The sequence below is a fragment of the Oryzias melastigma genome, linkage group LG1, assembly GCF_002922805.2.
Source record: "Oryzias melastigma strain HK-1 linkage group LG1, ASM292280v2, whole genome shotgun sequence".
NCBI classification, from domain to species: domain Eukaryota; kingdom Metazoa; phylum Chordata; class Actinopteri; order Beloniformes; family Adrianichthyidae; genus Oryzias; species Oryzias melastigma.
The window spans coordinates 7,180,181-7,194,965 of record NC_050512.1 but is presented as its reverse complement, the minus strand read 5'-3'; the positions used below and the strand labels follow the sequence as shown (position 1 = coordinate 7,194,965).

The window sequence follows — 14,785 nt, the reverse complement described above, 5'->3', positions numbered from 1 at the left end:
CAAAAACAAAACTGAGGTTATTGTGGATAGAGGTGCATGTGTTCATCTTTAGTCGGCTTGACTACTGCAACAGTGTTTTTGCAGGATTACCAAAAATAAAAAAATAAAAAATGAAAAAAATCAAACAGGAAACTGTAGCTTATTCAGAACTCTGCTGCTCGGGTTCTCTCAAGAACCAATAAAATAGACCACATCAGTCCAGCTCTGAGGTCTTTAAACTGGTTACCTGTCCGTCAGAGGATAGACTTTAAAGTTCTGTTACTGGTTTATAAAGCTTTGAATGGTTTAGCACCAAAAAACATGAGAGAAGGGCTGTGCTCCAAGGGGGAGTCAGGTGCTGTTCTGTGAGGCTCCTTCCTGCTGACTTTGATCACCTATTACAACTTTATGAGTGAGAGTGTTACCATCTTCAAAAGAATATCTGGCTTTAAAGCAGAACACCAGAGTAATGAATTTATTATTTATGTCTAAAGTGAATTAAGGTGGTGCACCAGGGGATGTCAGTGTAAGAATCCTGAAGTCTGGGGGGCAAAGAGCTTTTCCTTGATCTGAGATCGTTAAGATAACAAGTTAGTTTTCTCAGAATAAGAACAATTCTAAGAACGATGACAATTCTCAGACAAAGACCAAGGGCGTCAATCTCAGTGGACTAAAGAAGACAACCAATTTAGTTTCAGCCAGAACAGGTTCAAGCTGTTAGGGCAGGAGATGGGGGGGCTTTTTCACCAGTAAAAAAATGCATCAACCTTAGATGTGAATCTGGAGCCTCAGATGGGACCCCCTGGCTCCATGTAAAGGAGGAGCCACGTCAGCGTTTATCTGCTGGAATGCTGGGGGAGGCAGCAGGACGGACCTGCTGAAGCATCCAGCTGACCAAACTGGAAGGTCCAACCTTCTGAAGGGTCCTCTCATCATCGCATTTAGCTTTTTTTTTGTTCCACTAGGTCACACCCACCTGTCCTCCCCCTATAAAACAGTTGGGCACCCCCGGGCTGGTCAGTCCACAAACTCCTGACCTCCTCCATCATGTCTACGACCCTGCAGAGCAGTGTGTTCCGTGCCAGCTCCTCACACGGGTGGATGCTTGCTCCCAGCGTGCACGGTAAAGCGGGAATCTCCCAGTCCACCAGCGCTGGCATGTGGTGGTCTGGAGGACATGAGGACGCGCTCACGCACTGCAGCGAGAAGCTCACCATGCAGAACCTCAACCAGCGCCTGTCCCGCTACCTGGAGAAGGTGAGAAGCATCCCGGTCACCTGCTCATTCAGACGAGGTGTCCGCTCAGGTGTGAGCACAGGTGTGCTTGTGTGTGCAGGTGCGCTCTCTGGAGGAGAAAAACGGGAAGCTGGAACTGAAAATCCGGGAGTTCTGCCTGAAGAAAAAGGCTGTTCCTCACGACTTCCGCAAATATCTTGAGACGATCAGCGACCTGCGCGCGCAGGTAACGTCAGGTTATGGCAAGCCAAAGGGGTCAAAAAGCAGTGTTTTATTGCATATAAACCACGCGTCCAAAACACCCTTCTTGTGCGTTTAAAACCGACTGTCGAAAGCGGCGTTTTGTTGTGTCACATACGTGCATCGAATACATCGAATACTCCGTTTTGGATGAATAAGATGGCTACGGCTGAGCATCTTTCCACATCACTTCTGTGGCTGAGCGGTTAAGACAGCCAGGCATTAGCTGTTTTTCTGATGTGGGAATCGTGAGTTCGATTGCATTGCTCTGCGTTTTTTTTCATGTTTTTTTTCTTTTGCTGACGTTTAGCAACAGTATTATCTTGATTCTAGTTTGTGTTTCTTCATAGTTCTTTGCCTTCTTTTTTGTTTTTACAGGCATGTATTACATTAACAAACTATTACAAATATTAAAACAGTCTTTCTTTGTTGTAAAAAATTGGAAATCTCTTTTTGTACTCAATATATTACCAAACCAACATTCTGTTACAACAGAAACAGTTGATTCTTGTTTAAAAATTGTGAAAAATCCATGGATGAACAAATATTTTCTGATAATCTGATGTCTATGACTAGAACAATGTTGTTTTTGTTGGAAGCCTCAGAGACCTTTGTTGAGAGCACAGATAGGTAGCTCGATGCACGTATGTGACATAACAAAACACCACTTTTGAAAGGTTTTGAACGAGCTAGAACGGCGCTTTGGACACGCAGTTTATATACAATAAAACACTGCTTTTTACATCTGCTTTGGGACAACACAAGATGTCGTAATTTACGTACTAATTTTAAAACGTGTTTTAACATGCGTTTTTACTGCAGTTTTACTGCGTTTTTCCAGGCGATAATTGACCTCTTTGGCTTACCATAGAGGTGACCGTGCACAAGCAGGAGCACGCCCAGCAAAGCTGCTCTTTTATACTGAAAAAATCAAAATCCTGTTAAGTTTTTATTCACTTTCTTGCCAATCTATTATCACACTAAAATGGGGGACAAAAAGCAACAAGTAACATGTCATCGCTCAGAGAAAAAATTAGAGGATATATTTGAAATGTGTACAGATTTTTGGTAAAAGAGTAAATTGATCTCATAATATTTCTTTTTTTTTAAACTGGAGTCTATTATTGGTAAGATTTCTTCAATGAACATCCCCTCCCACTGCGTTAAATGAAGCATGATCAGTTCTTAAATATGTCCTGATCATTTCAGGTGTTCAGCTACACCTGCGTGCTCCACACCTCTGATTATTCTGTTCCTGTTCAGATCTCAAGGAGATGGTCAAAAAATCAAAGCGTCGCCATCCTGATGGACAATCTCAGCCTGGCAGCAGATGACTTCAGAATGAAGTGAGTTTCCTCTCTTGTTGTCCTCCTCATCATTCGATGCATCCAGCTAACGTGTGTGAGCAGCCCGAAGCCTTGGATTCCAGTTTGAAAGTAAATTGAAACTTCTTCCAGATATGAAGTGGAGCTCGGCCTGAGGAATGCTGTGGATGCTGACATCCTCCGCCTCAGGAATGTCAGGGACAGCCTGACCCTCAGAGTCTCCGACCTGGAGATGACCGTAGAAACCCTTCGGGAGGAGTTAATGTCTTTGAAAAAGAACCACTCAGAGGTGAGAGCAGACATGTCCTTTTCAAAACTGACAAAGGTTCTGATGTTTGGATGGAAGTCGGCAGTTTGTCCTGATGTTGTGTTCAGGAGATGCATCAGCTGCAGGTTGGGCCAACCGGTGAAGTGAACGTGGAAGTGGATGCTGCAGATTCAGTAGATCTGACCGAGGTCCTGGAGGAGGTCAGGGTGAGTTACGAAGCCGTGCTGAGGAAGAACAAGCTGGAGCTGGAGACGTGGTACCAGAGCAAGGTGAGGATCTCCACAACGACAATTTAGAAGTTTGAAGACAAAGCTGACAGCTTTACTGGTCTGTGTTCTGGGAAAGATGGAAAGTCTCCAGAAGGAAATCGTCTCATGCACGACGGAGGTGAAGACCTTTCAGACTGAACTGACAGAACTGAGGAGGACTCACCAGAATCTGGAGATCAAGCGGCAGTCCGTCTGTGCTGAGGTGAGCTTCTGGTCCAGAGTTGATGCATAAAGCCCTAGAAGGATTGGAACAGCTGTAGAATCTCTTGCTTTTTCTGTGGAAATACATGATCAAGTTTGTTTTGGTGGCATGAAGGAGATCAGGACACAGGTTGTTGACTCCTATCGTGGTTAAACGCGTTTTTTTCTCACTAGAGATGCTCTTCTGGTTTTACTTTTTTTTTTCATTGCAAGAAAATTTGGTCAAAAGCTTTAGGAACCATTTTGAATGTAAACCAGAGGTGTCAAACATGCTGCCTGCCAGATGGTTTAATCCGGCCCAGTCATGAAGAGAAAAATTATAAGGATGTTTTTGCGTTTTTTTTTTTTTTGTTTTGTTTTTTAAAGCAAGTTTCTAGGACATTCCTGTGGCAAGTTATAGTTATTTAAAGAAATGGCCGCAATGCGCGTTTCCGGCACTAGGGGATCAAAGGAAAAGAAATATCATCATGAGAAGAGATGAACAGCAGTTTGTTGCGAGCGTGTGCCACATCTGGGTAAGATGCAGTTAGGTTCCATTCCAGCCTCACTGCTGTGAAGTTGCTATAAAAATTATCAGATGTGACATCACAATTACCGAAATGTCATTGTCAAAATGATTAATTATTATAGCTCTAACAAAAATGATGCCTAGATATATAGCATTACCTGCAATAATGCTAGTGTCAATGCTGTAAGCTCAATGTGGCTGCTGAAGATGCTGAAAGCTAAAGATGCTGAAATTGGTAGCTGAAAACGCTGAAGTTGATAGCTGAAATCTGTGAAGCTAATAGAGGAAAATAGCTAGATAAAATAGTAGCTAAATGCCAAACTAGCCTAAAAAACTGAAAAAACCCGTAAATTATCGAAAACATCTAACATTGAGCTGAAATATTAAACTCCAAAATATCTTGACAAACTGAAATAAAGCCTAAATTATCCAAAACAGCTTTCATGTAGCTGAAATGTTAGCCAAACTCCAGAATAGCCTAAAAAACTATGTTCTTTGATTTACTGTAACTTTTCAACCGTTAACACAATAATTCCAGCACATTCTGAACTTTATTAACTTTAACAAAGTTACCATATGTTAAAGATTTTGTTTTTAAGTGTCACAAGCCTCATTTCTCCCTCAGAATGTGCTGGAATTATTGTGTTAACGGTTGAAAAGTTACCGTACGCTAAAGATTCTGCTTCTAAGCATCACCAAAGACGCCTCAGGTGTTAAAGGGTTAGATAAATAGAAAAATATTTTAGCATGTTTTTACACTTAATGGTGAATTTAATCTCCAGGGTTCATTTGAAACTTTTGCATAAATTATCTATTATTTTTCAATCTTCAGATGATTTTGGATTTATCTTTTCACACTGGGTTGTCCTGCAGGTTCAGCTCCTGCGTGAGAACCTGGAGGAGGTGAATTTGTTGTGCGGCGTCCGGCTGAGTCAGCGGCAGGAGACCGTCCACACGCTGGAGATGGAGCTGCAGGAGCTGAGGGTCTCGCTCCAGCAGAGTCAGGGGAGGTACAGCGTGCTGCTGGAGCTCAGGACAAAGCTGGAGGCGGAGATCGCCGAGTACCGGAGGCTGCTGGGGGGAGAGCACCAGGAGAAAAAGAGGTGGGGCAACTGGCTCATCACATCGGCACTTATTAGATCTGCAGCTGGGAAAGCTCCTTAATGTGACTGTTTCCACAGAGATGTGATCATCTGCGTGGTGACAGAGGAGGTGGAAGGTAGGAGTACGGTTGAGTCATCACTCTGGGGGTTCTGCTGCTCCACTCATGACTTCTGTCCTCCACAGAGCCAAAGCAACACGTTGAGAAGAGGGTGAGGACCATCGTGGAGGAGATCATCGATGGGCAGGTGGTGTCCTCCTCTGAGAAAACCCAGGTGCAGACCATTCAGTGACCTGCTCCCTGACAGAAAGGAGGCTGCAGAAAGGCTCAAATTTAAGTCGTTTGGGACTACAGTAACACTAAAACCTAATAAACGTTGAAAGTTTTTTCTGCACGGCGGTGATAGTTTTTTCAAAATAAAAGTCTTTGTGTTTAGACATCATCAATTCACAGTAACAAAAATGAAACCAAAAGCTAAAGTAATGAATGTTATCGTACAGTTCAAGATAAAATTGTCGACTTAGTTGACCTGCAGGTGACATGGAAGGAGTTTTCACTGTGATCCTCCATAGTGAGCATGAAAGTGTCTGCGGAGAAACATCCTTTAACACGTGTCAAAGTCAAGGCCCGGGGGCCGGATCTGGCCCTTTGGGTGATTATATATCCGTCCCTCCAGACCATTTTCTATCTTTTTTACTTTTAAATTAAGGATGTAACGATTGAATCAGTAAAAAAAATTATTCAAACTCGACAACATGTTCATCGGTGCAGAAAATGTAAAAATCAGATTGTCTTGGCCTGTGACTAAATAAAAGAAACATGCAGAATAGATGACATTTCTTCATGCAGGCTCACTGTGAGCGTGTCTGACTGTACTCTACATCGGCACAAATCTGCTGGGAAATTCTCGCAGCTCCTTTGGATTTAAGGATTTAAAACTTTCACATAAATCAGTTCCTCTAGGATTTTACGGTGTTACGATGGCAACTATTAGCACAAATTCAAGCAAACCCGTTGCTCACCCTGACACTTCACATTTTCATGCAACTTTACTGCAGTTTTGACCAATCTACCATGACAACAGTCATAAGTGATGAAAAAATAAAAATAAGATATGGATTTGTATTTATTGTAACAATTATCACAAATATCGCATGAATCAAATGTATTCATTTTTTATTTAAAATAGAAAACAATTCATAACTTTTGACAAAGATTCATACAACTTTCTTTTAAAATAAAAGACACTCTGTGTCATATAGGATCTTGTCAAAGAGGTGGTGTGATGTCCTGAGTGATTTATGAATAAAAACGACTGTTTAATTTACCGTCATCGGTAGATCTCAGTCTAAAATCTGTAAATCTAACTTAAAATTAAATCAGAGCTAATTAAGTGAACTTTATATATTTTTGGACCATAATACACATTTAAATCCTCGAATTTTGCTTAATAATAAAAGACAATCTGCCGTAAATTCTAGCGTGCCTTAAATATGAATTCTGGTTGTGCTTTCTGTGGTACACAAAAATCTGTTCAACTTTGGTAAAAAACTAAATTCTCTGATGGATTGTTGGAGCATTGTGGGTATTGTAGTCAGGAGCATAAACTGTAAATTAGCTGAATAAAGTTTGACTCATCAGACTGTTTTGTTTTGTTAGATATAGTGTATAATTCCAAAAATACTGTAATTTTAAAATTAAAATTATGTAATGACTCTTCAACTAAAGAGCCACAAAAGAGGCGTCACAGAGCCACATGTGGCTCAGGAGTCGCAGGTTGTAGACCCCTGGCTTTGGAGCATCCTGATGAATGCTCTGTCGCCATTATGGGAACAAGCAGGAATCTTGAGCTCTGTGAGGAAAACATGGAGCTCAAACATTTAACGAACAGTTGTCTTTATAATTGAGGCATAACTCCTTACAATCTGTGAGAATTTGAACAATAATTAAAAAACAGGAAACCGGCAATTTCCTTTTTGGCCAGCAGATGTCCTCAATGAGTTTCAAGTTAACTCGTAACTGGATATGAGGAAAACTGGTAAAGTAAAAAGACCTAAGAAATAAAACGTCTACATGTAATTTTTTTAATCTTGCAAGAAAACTTTTCTTATAAATAAAGTTTTTCAATAGCAAATAATCCTAGTTTAAGTAAGCATTAGTCTGGAGGTTTTCTCATAATAAGAATTCAGGCAACTTTTTTTTTTTTTAACTGTAAAGACAATTTTTCTAATTTTAAGAATTTTTGACTTATTTCTTGAGGGGATGTTTTTGCAGTATGGAAGCAGATTTTTGCTGCACAGCAGATTTTCATCTGTTCTGCAGCGTTTATGTAACGTCAGCTGAAGCTGTCACCAAAGCTCCGGTGAGACGGGTCTGCACCCCTTATCCCACTCAGATGTGTTGAACAACAATCAAATTCTCATTCATACAACATTTTATATCTAAAAGCAAGTGAAAAAACAAAAAACAAAATGGTAAATAAAAGTGTTAGAGTCCTATCGTAGAGTAAAGCTTTGAATACAAGCTTTAAAAGGTTTAACTCCATGATGCCTGAATTTATTTCCAACTATGAAAGAAAAAAAATCCCTTTTGTTTTCTATTTTTAATTTGAAGCTGAAGTTGCTAAATGTAATTTGGTTTGTGTGTTAAATGTAATTGTTTATCAGATCTGACCATCACTTCAATCAGAAACATCCCTGCAAACAGTTTCTGAGTGGATCTGCAGATCTTTTCTGCGATTGAATTTAACCTCATGGCTTTATTTGATTAAAATGGCGTATGCAACTTTCGACACTTAAAGAGCCACTGGAGTGGATTTCTTACTGACCACAACCTGGGAGGAGCCACAATGTCTGACTTCTTCACCCTTTAGATAAATAGAGACACCGATTTGCATCCAAGACAGTTAATGTTACTATTTTGATTTGTTTTTTGGCTTCAATAAAACATAAACATAAAGAGAAAATAATGGTAATTTCTGTTCATGACTCCCTTTCAAAATAAAAGAAACCCTGTGTCACACTGGATCTACAGCAAATAAACGTGATCAAACAGTGATTAAAAAACGGTTTATTTGACCATTTGTGGTGCGTTTCAGTCAGAATTTTGTAATTCTAACAAACCAAAATTTAATCAGAGGTAATTATTTCACCTTTGTTGCATAATTTGACCCATTAAAATCCTTGAATTGATTCAAAAATATGAAATCAGCTGCATAACCTGGTTTTATTCTTCATTAACCAGAGAGCCACAATGAAGGAGTCAAAGAGCTCCTGAGCTCGGGCGTGGCCTTCAGAATGTCTGCTAAAGACACCTTGCTGTTTGAGCTCCACAGTTAACAAAAGGGTCGTAGAAAAACAGAGCGTGGAGCTGAAAGTGACCCACTGGGTCGTGTTCGGTCCACTTGAAGCAGCTCTTCTGGAGGTTGTCTATGGTTAAGCCAAACTCCCACTAGTCTGACATAAGCTAATGAGGTTGGGCTACCACGATCATGTTTCTGAGAGAAACTGGTTCAAACCAGCCTGATACAAACTCAACGTTTGAGGTTTGTACAGCTCACGCTTCTCCTGCAGCTCAGACAGAGAAGAACCAAACTTCACTCCAAACTCCCCGGTTTGCAGGGTCAAAGAGCAAACCCAAAGTGTGCATTTCAGAAACCATTAAAATGGCTCAGAAATGGAAGTGCAGCCGCTCTGTCTGGGTTTAAGGCCAACAACGTTCAAAGGGAGAACAGAGATGCTTTCTCAACGTGAGAGAGTAGTTTTCACTTCGGTGACAGATAATTTCTCTGCTTTATCAACATCTGTTTGGACATGCAGACAAAGAAGAGCTGCCAAGAAACACCTGATCAGCTTCCAGTCATCTGACACAGAGATCTTGTCTCATGCACGCACACCTGCAGACACACCAAAGGTGAGCACTCTGAGAGAAGGATCCTCCTGCTTCACACATCAAACATCCTGTCATGTCCTCCAGCACCTTATTACATAAGATTCAGAGTCAAATGGGCGTTTTCCTGTCAGAATTGTTCCTTTATTTCTGAGGCATCAGCTATACAGCAGAGAAGGAGAACATTCTGGTCCATCTGCGACCCAACCACGGAGATTGAGACCTCTGACCTGCATGGATGCTCCTGGTCTTGGTTTGGCGCCTGACCTTAACGAGTCTCTCAGAAACCTGGGTGTGACCGGATTTTAACATTCCTCATAGTTCAGGCATTTCACCCTCCAGCAGCAGTGAAGCCCTCCATCACAAAAACTGAACCTTCACAAAGTAGAAGAGCCTCGTGTTCTCTTTTGTGAGAAAAATAATCTTATCAATAAAGTTTTTCAAAAGCAAAACAATCTTAGTTTGAGAAGACACATCTTAGTGACTAGAAGTTTTTCCTACCTTGTTGGTAGTTTTTTTTCTTTGGGTATTTAAAAAAAAGGCTTCAAATTCAAGAGTTTTTGACTTATTTCTAGAGGGGCTGTTTTTACTGAGAGCTTGAGAAAGACTTCCTCTGCGTGTGACCTGACAACCTTTGAACAGAAAGCTGGTTTTTGGAGTTTTGATGTTTTTCATTGTGGGTTCTTCATGTGAGGAACGGCAGGTTGACTATATTCATAAACCTTCGTGACGGCATCTGCTACTCCATGCAGAACCAGAGAGTTTGACGGGTCCAAACCTCTTGGAGAACAGTGACATCAGCAGACTCTGGAGATCGAATCAGATCATGCTGGTTTGAGGGAAAGAAGTTCTGTCAGATCTTTTTTGAAACTTTTAGAAAGAATGAAACAAAAATTAATTTTGTGAATGCATTCATTGCATTGAGATTCTTCATTTTCTTCCGTACGTTTTTTTGACACGTAAAAACTTTATCACAGGGCTGCACGGTGGCGCAGTGGTTAGCGCTCTCGCCTCACAGCGAGAAGGCCCCGGTTCGACTCCCGGCTGGGACCTTTCTGTGTGGAGTTTGCATGTTCTCCCCGTGCATGCGTGGGTTTTCACCGGGGACTCCGGCTTCCTCCCACCGTCCAAAAACATGCTTCATAGGTTAATTGGTGATTCTAAATTGCCCCTTGGTGTGTGAATGTGAGAGTGGATGTGTGTGATTGATACCCTGAGACAGACTGGCGACCTGTACAGGGTGTACCCCGCCTTCGCCCATCAGTAGCCGGGATAGGCTCCGGCACCCCGCGACCCCGAAAGGGACAAAGCGGTCAGGAAGATGAATGAATGAATGAAAAACTTTATCACACTTTATGCGATTTACACAATCTTGGTATGAAAACGTTCAGCTCGTTAAGGACATCACTGCTTGTATTTTTAGTAGTTGTGCACTTTACGGTTTTTGCGTTGTTACACAATTTGTGCGTTTTTTCAGCCCCATTATAACTAATAGGATTTTTTTTTACAAATTCCTGCAAATTACGCACTTTATGCAATTTAAGCAATTTAAAATTCATGCTTGTACTTCCAGCATTGTTAAAATTCATGCAAGTTACACAAAATTACACAATTTAACACAACTTTATACAATTTTACACAATTTTACACAAATCTGTGCAAATTTTAAGCAAATTCAGCATTTTATGCAATTATATACATCCAGCATGTTCAGGAAATTCATGCTTTTACTACACATTGTTCAATTTAAGCAATTTTAAGCTTTTACACGGTTGTGTTCACAAATTTACACAAATTGTCTGTTTTCCACAAAATTCTTACAACTTTTTGTGCAATTTCAAACCTATGCAATATGGGTATCAAACCGTTCAACATGTTGAGAACATTATAACTAACTACGTTTTTTAAGCTAACTTTGAGTTTTGCTAACATATTAGCATAATTTTATCTTTTTTGGCTGATTTGACAATTTCTCTGGTTTTTAAGGCTAATTCTTAGTTAAGCTACTTTCAGCAATTCCTTCAGCAATTACAGTAAGTCCTTACAGCATCTTCAGCAAATGTTTGCAGCATATTCAGCGACAACATTCAGCAAAGATGCATTCACACATGCATTATCGGAGGTAATGCAATTTTTCTAGTTTTGGATTTGATTTTTGGCAGAAGTTGTAGACCTCTAGGTGACCATGTTCAGTTTTCAAAAAAAAAAAAAAAAAAGATTAAAGTGCACTTTTGGCTTCAGAATGAGTTTTATTAGAGCACGAACATTGAGTTCTGATGATTTTACTCTGAGATTTCTATGTTTTTTTTCAGTTTTCATAGAAAAGCCTCAAGTAAATCTTTGTTTCTGACCACCACATCTCTGCGAGGACGACTCAGCTCACAGGAATTCTAAGATAAGGTCAGAAAAGCCACAAAACGGAGCTTCCAGAAGCCTGTACCTTAATTTCTGCTAAATCATTTTAAGTAGAGAAAAAGGTTTAAAGAACTAGTACAATGTAAATTGGGTTTTTGTCATGTTCTCGTGGCTGTTTTCTCATGATGGAGGACATATATAAAGAAAATGAACCTTAAAATCACATTTCTGAGTATTTCTTTATTCAAATCATTGTGAATCAGGAGCAGACTAAAAACAACATTTAAGAGTGTGCAGCAGTGAGGTTAGTGCTACAAGCTCCCGGCTCAGCTCCATTCTGATGCATCCACTTGCAGAAAAATTGATCCATGAACGTCTTTGTTTCCCTAATCGGAACTGAAATCTGGATCAAACCTGTGCAGCTGGATAACTATAATATTACTAACCATTTTTATTGCCCCGGTAATGTTAGGTTGGGGTTGTGAGGGGCTGTAAGCTAGCAGGAGAGTCAGTAAATTAGAGAAAAAAGGTATTTCCTGATTTTATAAAGAGATAAAGAAAGCTTATTGAAATGTGGATTTTGCTTCTGAGGCTGATGAAGGTCCAGCAGGGACTGGATTTTATTCTTGAACTAACTTCTTCAAATGAAAGAGCCTTTGAAAGAGTCTTTCTGTGTTCTATAGCTTTCGACTGATCTTTAGAGGGCTCTCTCATCCAGAGTTTTACGTCAAACTAATGAAACTAAAGTCAGAATAAAGAATGTTTTTATAGTCAGGTTTTATTAACAGAATGAGACTCTTCTCTGCTGCTGTGTTTGCTTTTTAATTTCACTTTCTTATTCTTTCAACTTTTTAACCGCCTGTTTAATGTTTGACTTTTGGTTTACAACTCCTACATGCTTATTGGGATGCCAAATAAATAAACCAAGTAACTAAAAACCTTTCAAAATAAAAGTGACAACAACAGTCTCAGTTACAGGCTCAGGTTTCCTGATGGTTTTAGCCATTTCCCATGTAGGAGAAGGTCCCCCCACCCCCCCACACCCCGCCCCTTTCATGATAGCGTTTGAGTTTTAGTGCTGTCTGAAAACTTTGAAACGCAGGTAATTCATTTATGACTAAATATATAACATTACCTGCAGTAGTGCAAGTGTGAATGTTGAATCTGGCCACTGAAGATGCAAGAGTTAATGGCTGAAACTGATAGCTAAAAAGGCTGAAGCTGATAGCTCACCTACATATTAGCTATATGCTAAAATAGCCAAAAATCTTTCCAAAACAGCTAGCATGATGATGAAATATTAGCTAAACTCTAAATTAGCCTAAAAAACTGGAAAAATAACTACATTAGCCAAAAACAGCTAGCATGTAAAATAAAATAAAAAGGACTCTAAAAAACCCAGTATTTGCTGAACATTTTTAAAAATAAATAAAAATAAATAAATAAATAAAAATAAAATAAAGTTTGAATGCTGTCGTCTGAAAGAATGCAGAACTTCACGAGTTTTTGAAGAATTTAAGTAATCTCTCTTTCATTTCCTAAGGGACATATTTTGCTCAATATTTCAAAAACTATAAAGTTTAGGAATACCAAAAGCATAAGCAGTAATGTCCTGAACGAGCTGAAAAAGTAATTTGGATTTTAAGTGCTGAAAAACGTACGGAAAGGAGCAGAAGAATCAGACAATTCGATGTAAAACTGTGTATTTCCTATGAGAACACAACAGCAACATCCTTCCTCCTCTGAGTGGATTTACTGTTCACCGAAGAAAAGGATCTGCAGAAAGTGCCAACATGTAAAACCGTGAGACAGAGTTAGAAAATGAACTTTTTGATCTTTTTCCTTGTAGCGGGGTGGGGCTGTTTAACTGCCTAAGAGGACAGGCCTTCTCCCGGTCTGAAACAGGTTTTTGGGGCCAAGAAAAGTTCTAACCTGAGGCCAGCAGAGAGGGAAGACTGTCCTCTGATGACATCCTTGTTATTGTTTAACAGCTAAGATGCTGAAATTCATTCTATACATCGATGCAGAGAAGACAATTTAGTTAAAAAAAAACTAATGTTGCCTGCAAATTATGAATCAAAACTTCCCAATCTGGCAACACTGGAGAAACTGAAAACTGTCCAATATTACTTATTAACTTGTAAGTTAAAGGTCATGCCAGAAATATTGCACGAGTGAGACCCTTTCTCTGCAGAGGCAGCACTGAAATATACAGTTTTATAACCTTTTAAATAGATTAATGTTCTTTCTGGTGTTAAGAAAAAAATTATCAGTTATTTCATTGTCTGGTTTTTGATTCTTCCTGCTCAGGTCATCTGCTTTGTCGGCTTTTGGGGTCTCCATGGTTTTGTATTTTTTTAGCCTATTTATTAAACATTTAACCCCTTAATGAACCACTTTGGCTCTAAAATGATCTAAATTATCATCTAATTAAAGCCAAAACATAAGTGATATTTTTTGTTTTCATAGCTGAAAACAAATTCAGGCGTTAAGAGGTTAATCTGGTCTCGGGTTTATTTGGGTTCAGCACCACTAGTTTATAGAACGTGTTTGTATAGGGTTTTTTAAGGAAAGAACATACTGGTATTCTGCAACAGGAAAAGTCAATTTGAGTGCGTTTATGTATGTGTGTTGGTCTTTTGTATCTATGTATGTCTGCATTTAGGTGTGATTTTTTTTTTTTTTTTTTTTAATGTATATATGTTTGTGCAATGTGAGTTTGAATTCTGAAAGTCCTGCAGGAGTCCTCCGTGTCTCTGCTGATCTACAGGCCTGTGTCATGGAAAAGTGGCTCTGCAGACACACCCATGTTTGTTGGTTTCTCTGTAAATTCCTGTGTCTTCACGCCTCAAGAAGTGCAGATATCATCTCCTCTTTGACGTCCAGACTCATTTCTGTTCCTGATCTCTTCAAATGTTTAGTGTCTTTCATTCACCTGCTCAGGTGAGACTGATTTGCTTCTGCAGCATCAAACTCCTGTTCTCTAAGTGAATCCGACACTCTGTGGATTCAGATATCTCAGTTTCTGTGTTTCTGCTTTTTTACGTCTTGCCCTCCAGCTCTGGGCAGAACCACCTTTATAGCCTCTGCATTCCTGTGTGTCAGCACTTGTTTATGTTGCAGAGCGCCACGCCTGGACCTGTTCCCCCTGACGGTCCTGGACCCTCCTGCTGAGGAGGGGAGGGGGGCTCACTCTGACACCTCCAGCGCCGCCCGGACAAGTCTGAAGAAGGTGTTGTCACTCTGCAGAACTGGATCCTAAAACATGCAACACACAGAGTTTTGAATGAAACGTTTTCTGTTTTGCAAGAAAATGAATCAAGAGAAAGTTTACAAAATAAGCTCAGTTTAAGAGCTTCTTGATGAGATGACTCCTCTGGGGGGTTAACGACAGTAAAAATGTTTGCCTCTTGA

At 39.9% G+C, this 14,785-nt stretch overlaps 1 protein-coding gene and 1 long non-coding RNA gene across 2 annotated transcripts; both read left to right on the top strand.

Moving 5' to 3' along the window:
- Window positions 1-282: 282 nt before the first annotated feature.
- Window positions 283-5,522, top strand: LOC112137292 (keratin, type I cytoskeletal 42). Its single transcript, XM_024259535.2, has 9 exons — window positions 283-1,236; window positions 1,316-1,441; window positions 2,719-2,801; window positions 2,913-3,069; window positions 3,156-3,317; window positions 3,394-3,519; window positions 4,900-5,129; window positions 5,208-5,245; window positions 5,314-5,522. The coding sequence occupies exons 1-9, from the start codon at window positions 1,027-1,029 to the stop codon at window positions 5,418-5,420; spliced, it is 1,239 nt and encodes a 412-aa protein (XP_024115303.1). The 5' UTR covers window positions 283-1,026; the 3' UTR covers window positions 5,421-5,522.
- A 7,702-nt stretch (window positions 5,523-13,224) lies between these two features.
- LOC118598686 lies at window positions 13,225-14,785 on the top strand. Its single transcript, XR_004947785.1, has 2 exons — window positions 13,225-14,314; window positions 14,495-14,785. It is a non-coding gene; the product is annotated as an uncharacterized LOC118598686 (long non-coding RNA).

Bases quoted from the DNA above. Each gene is read 5' to 3' on its own strand.
- LOC112137292 (XM_024259535.2), top strand. From the start codon at position 1,027: ATGTCTACGACCCTGCAGAGCAGTGTGTTCCGTGCCAGCTCCTCACAC. The intron at 3,070-3,155 runs GTGAGAGCAGAC...TGTTGTGTTCAG, and splicing joins TGAAAAAGAACCACTCAGAG to GAGATGCATCAGCTGCAGGT. The intron at 5,246-5,313 runs GTAGGAGTACGG...TGTCCTCCACAG, and splicing joins GGTGACAGAGGAGGTGGAAG to AGCCAAAGCAACACGTTGAG.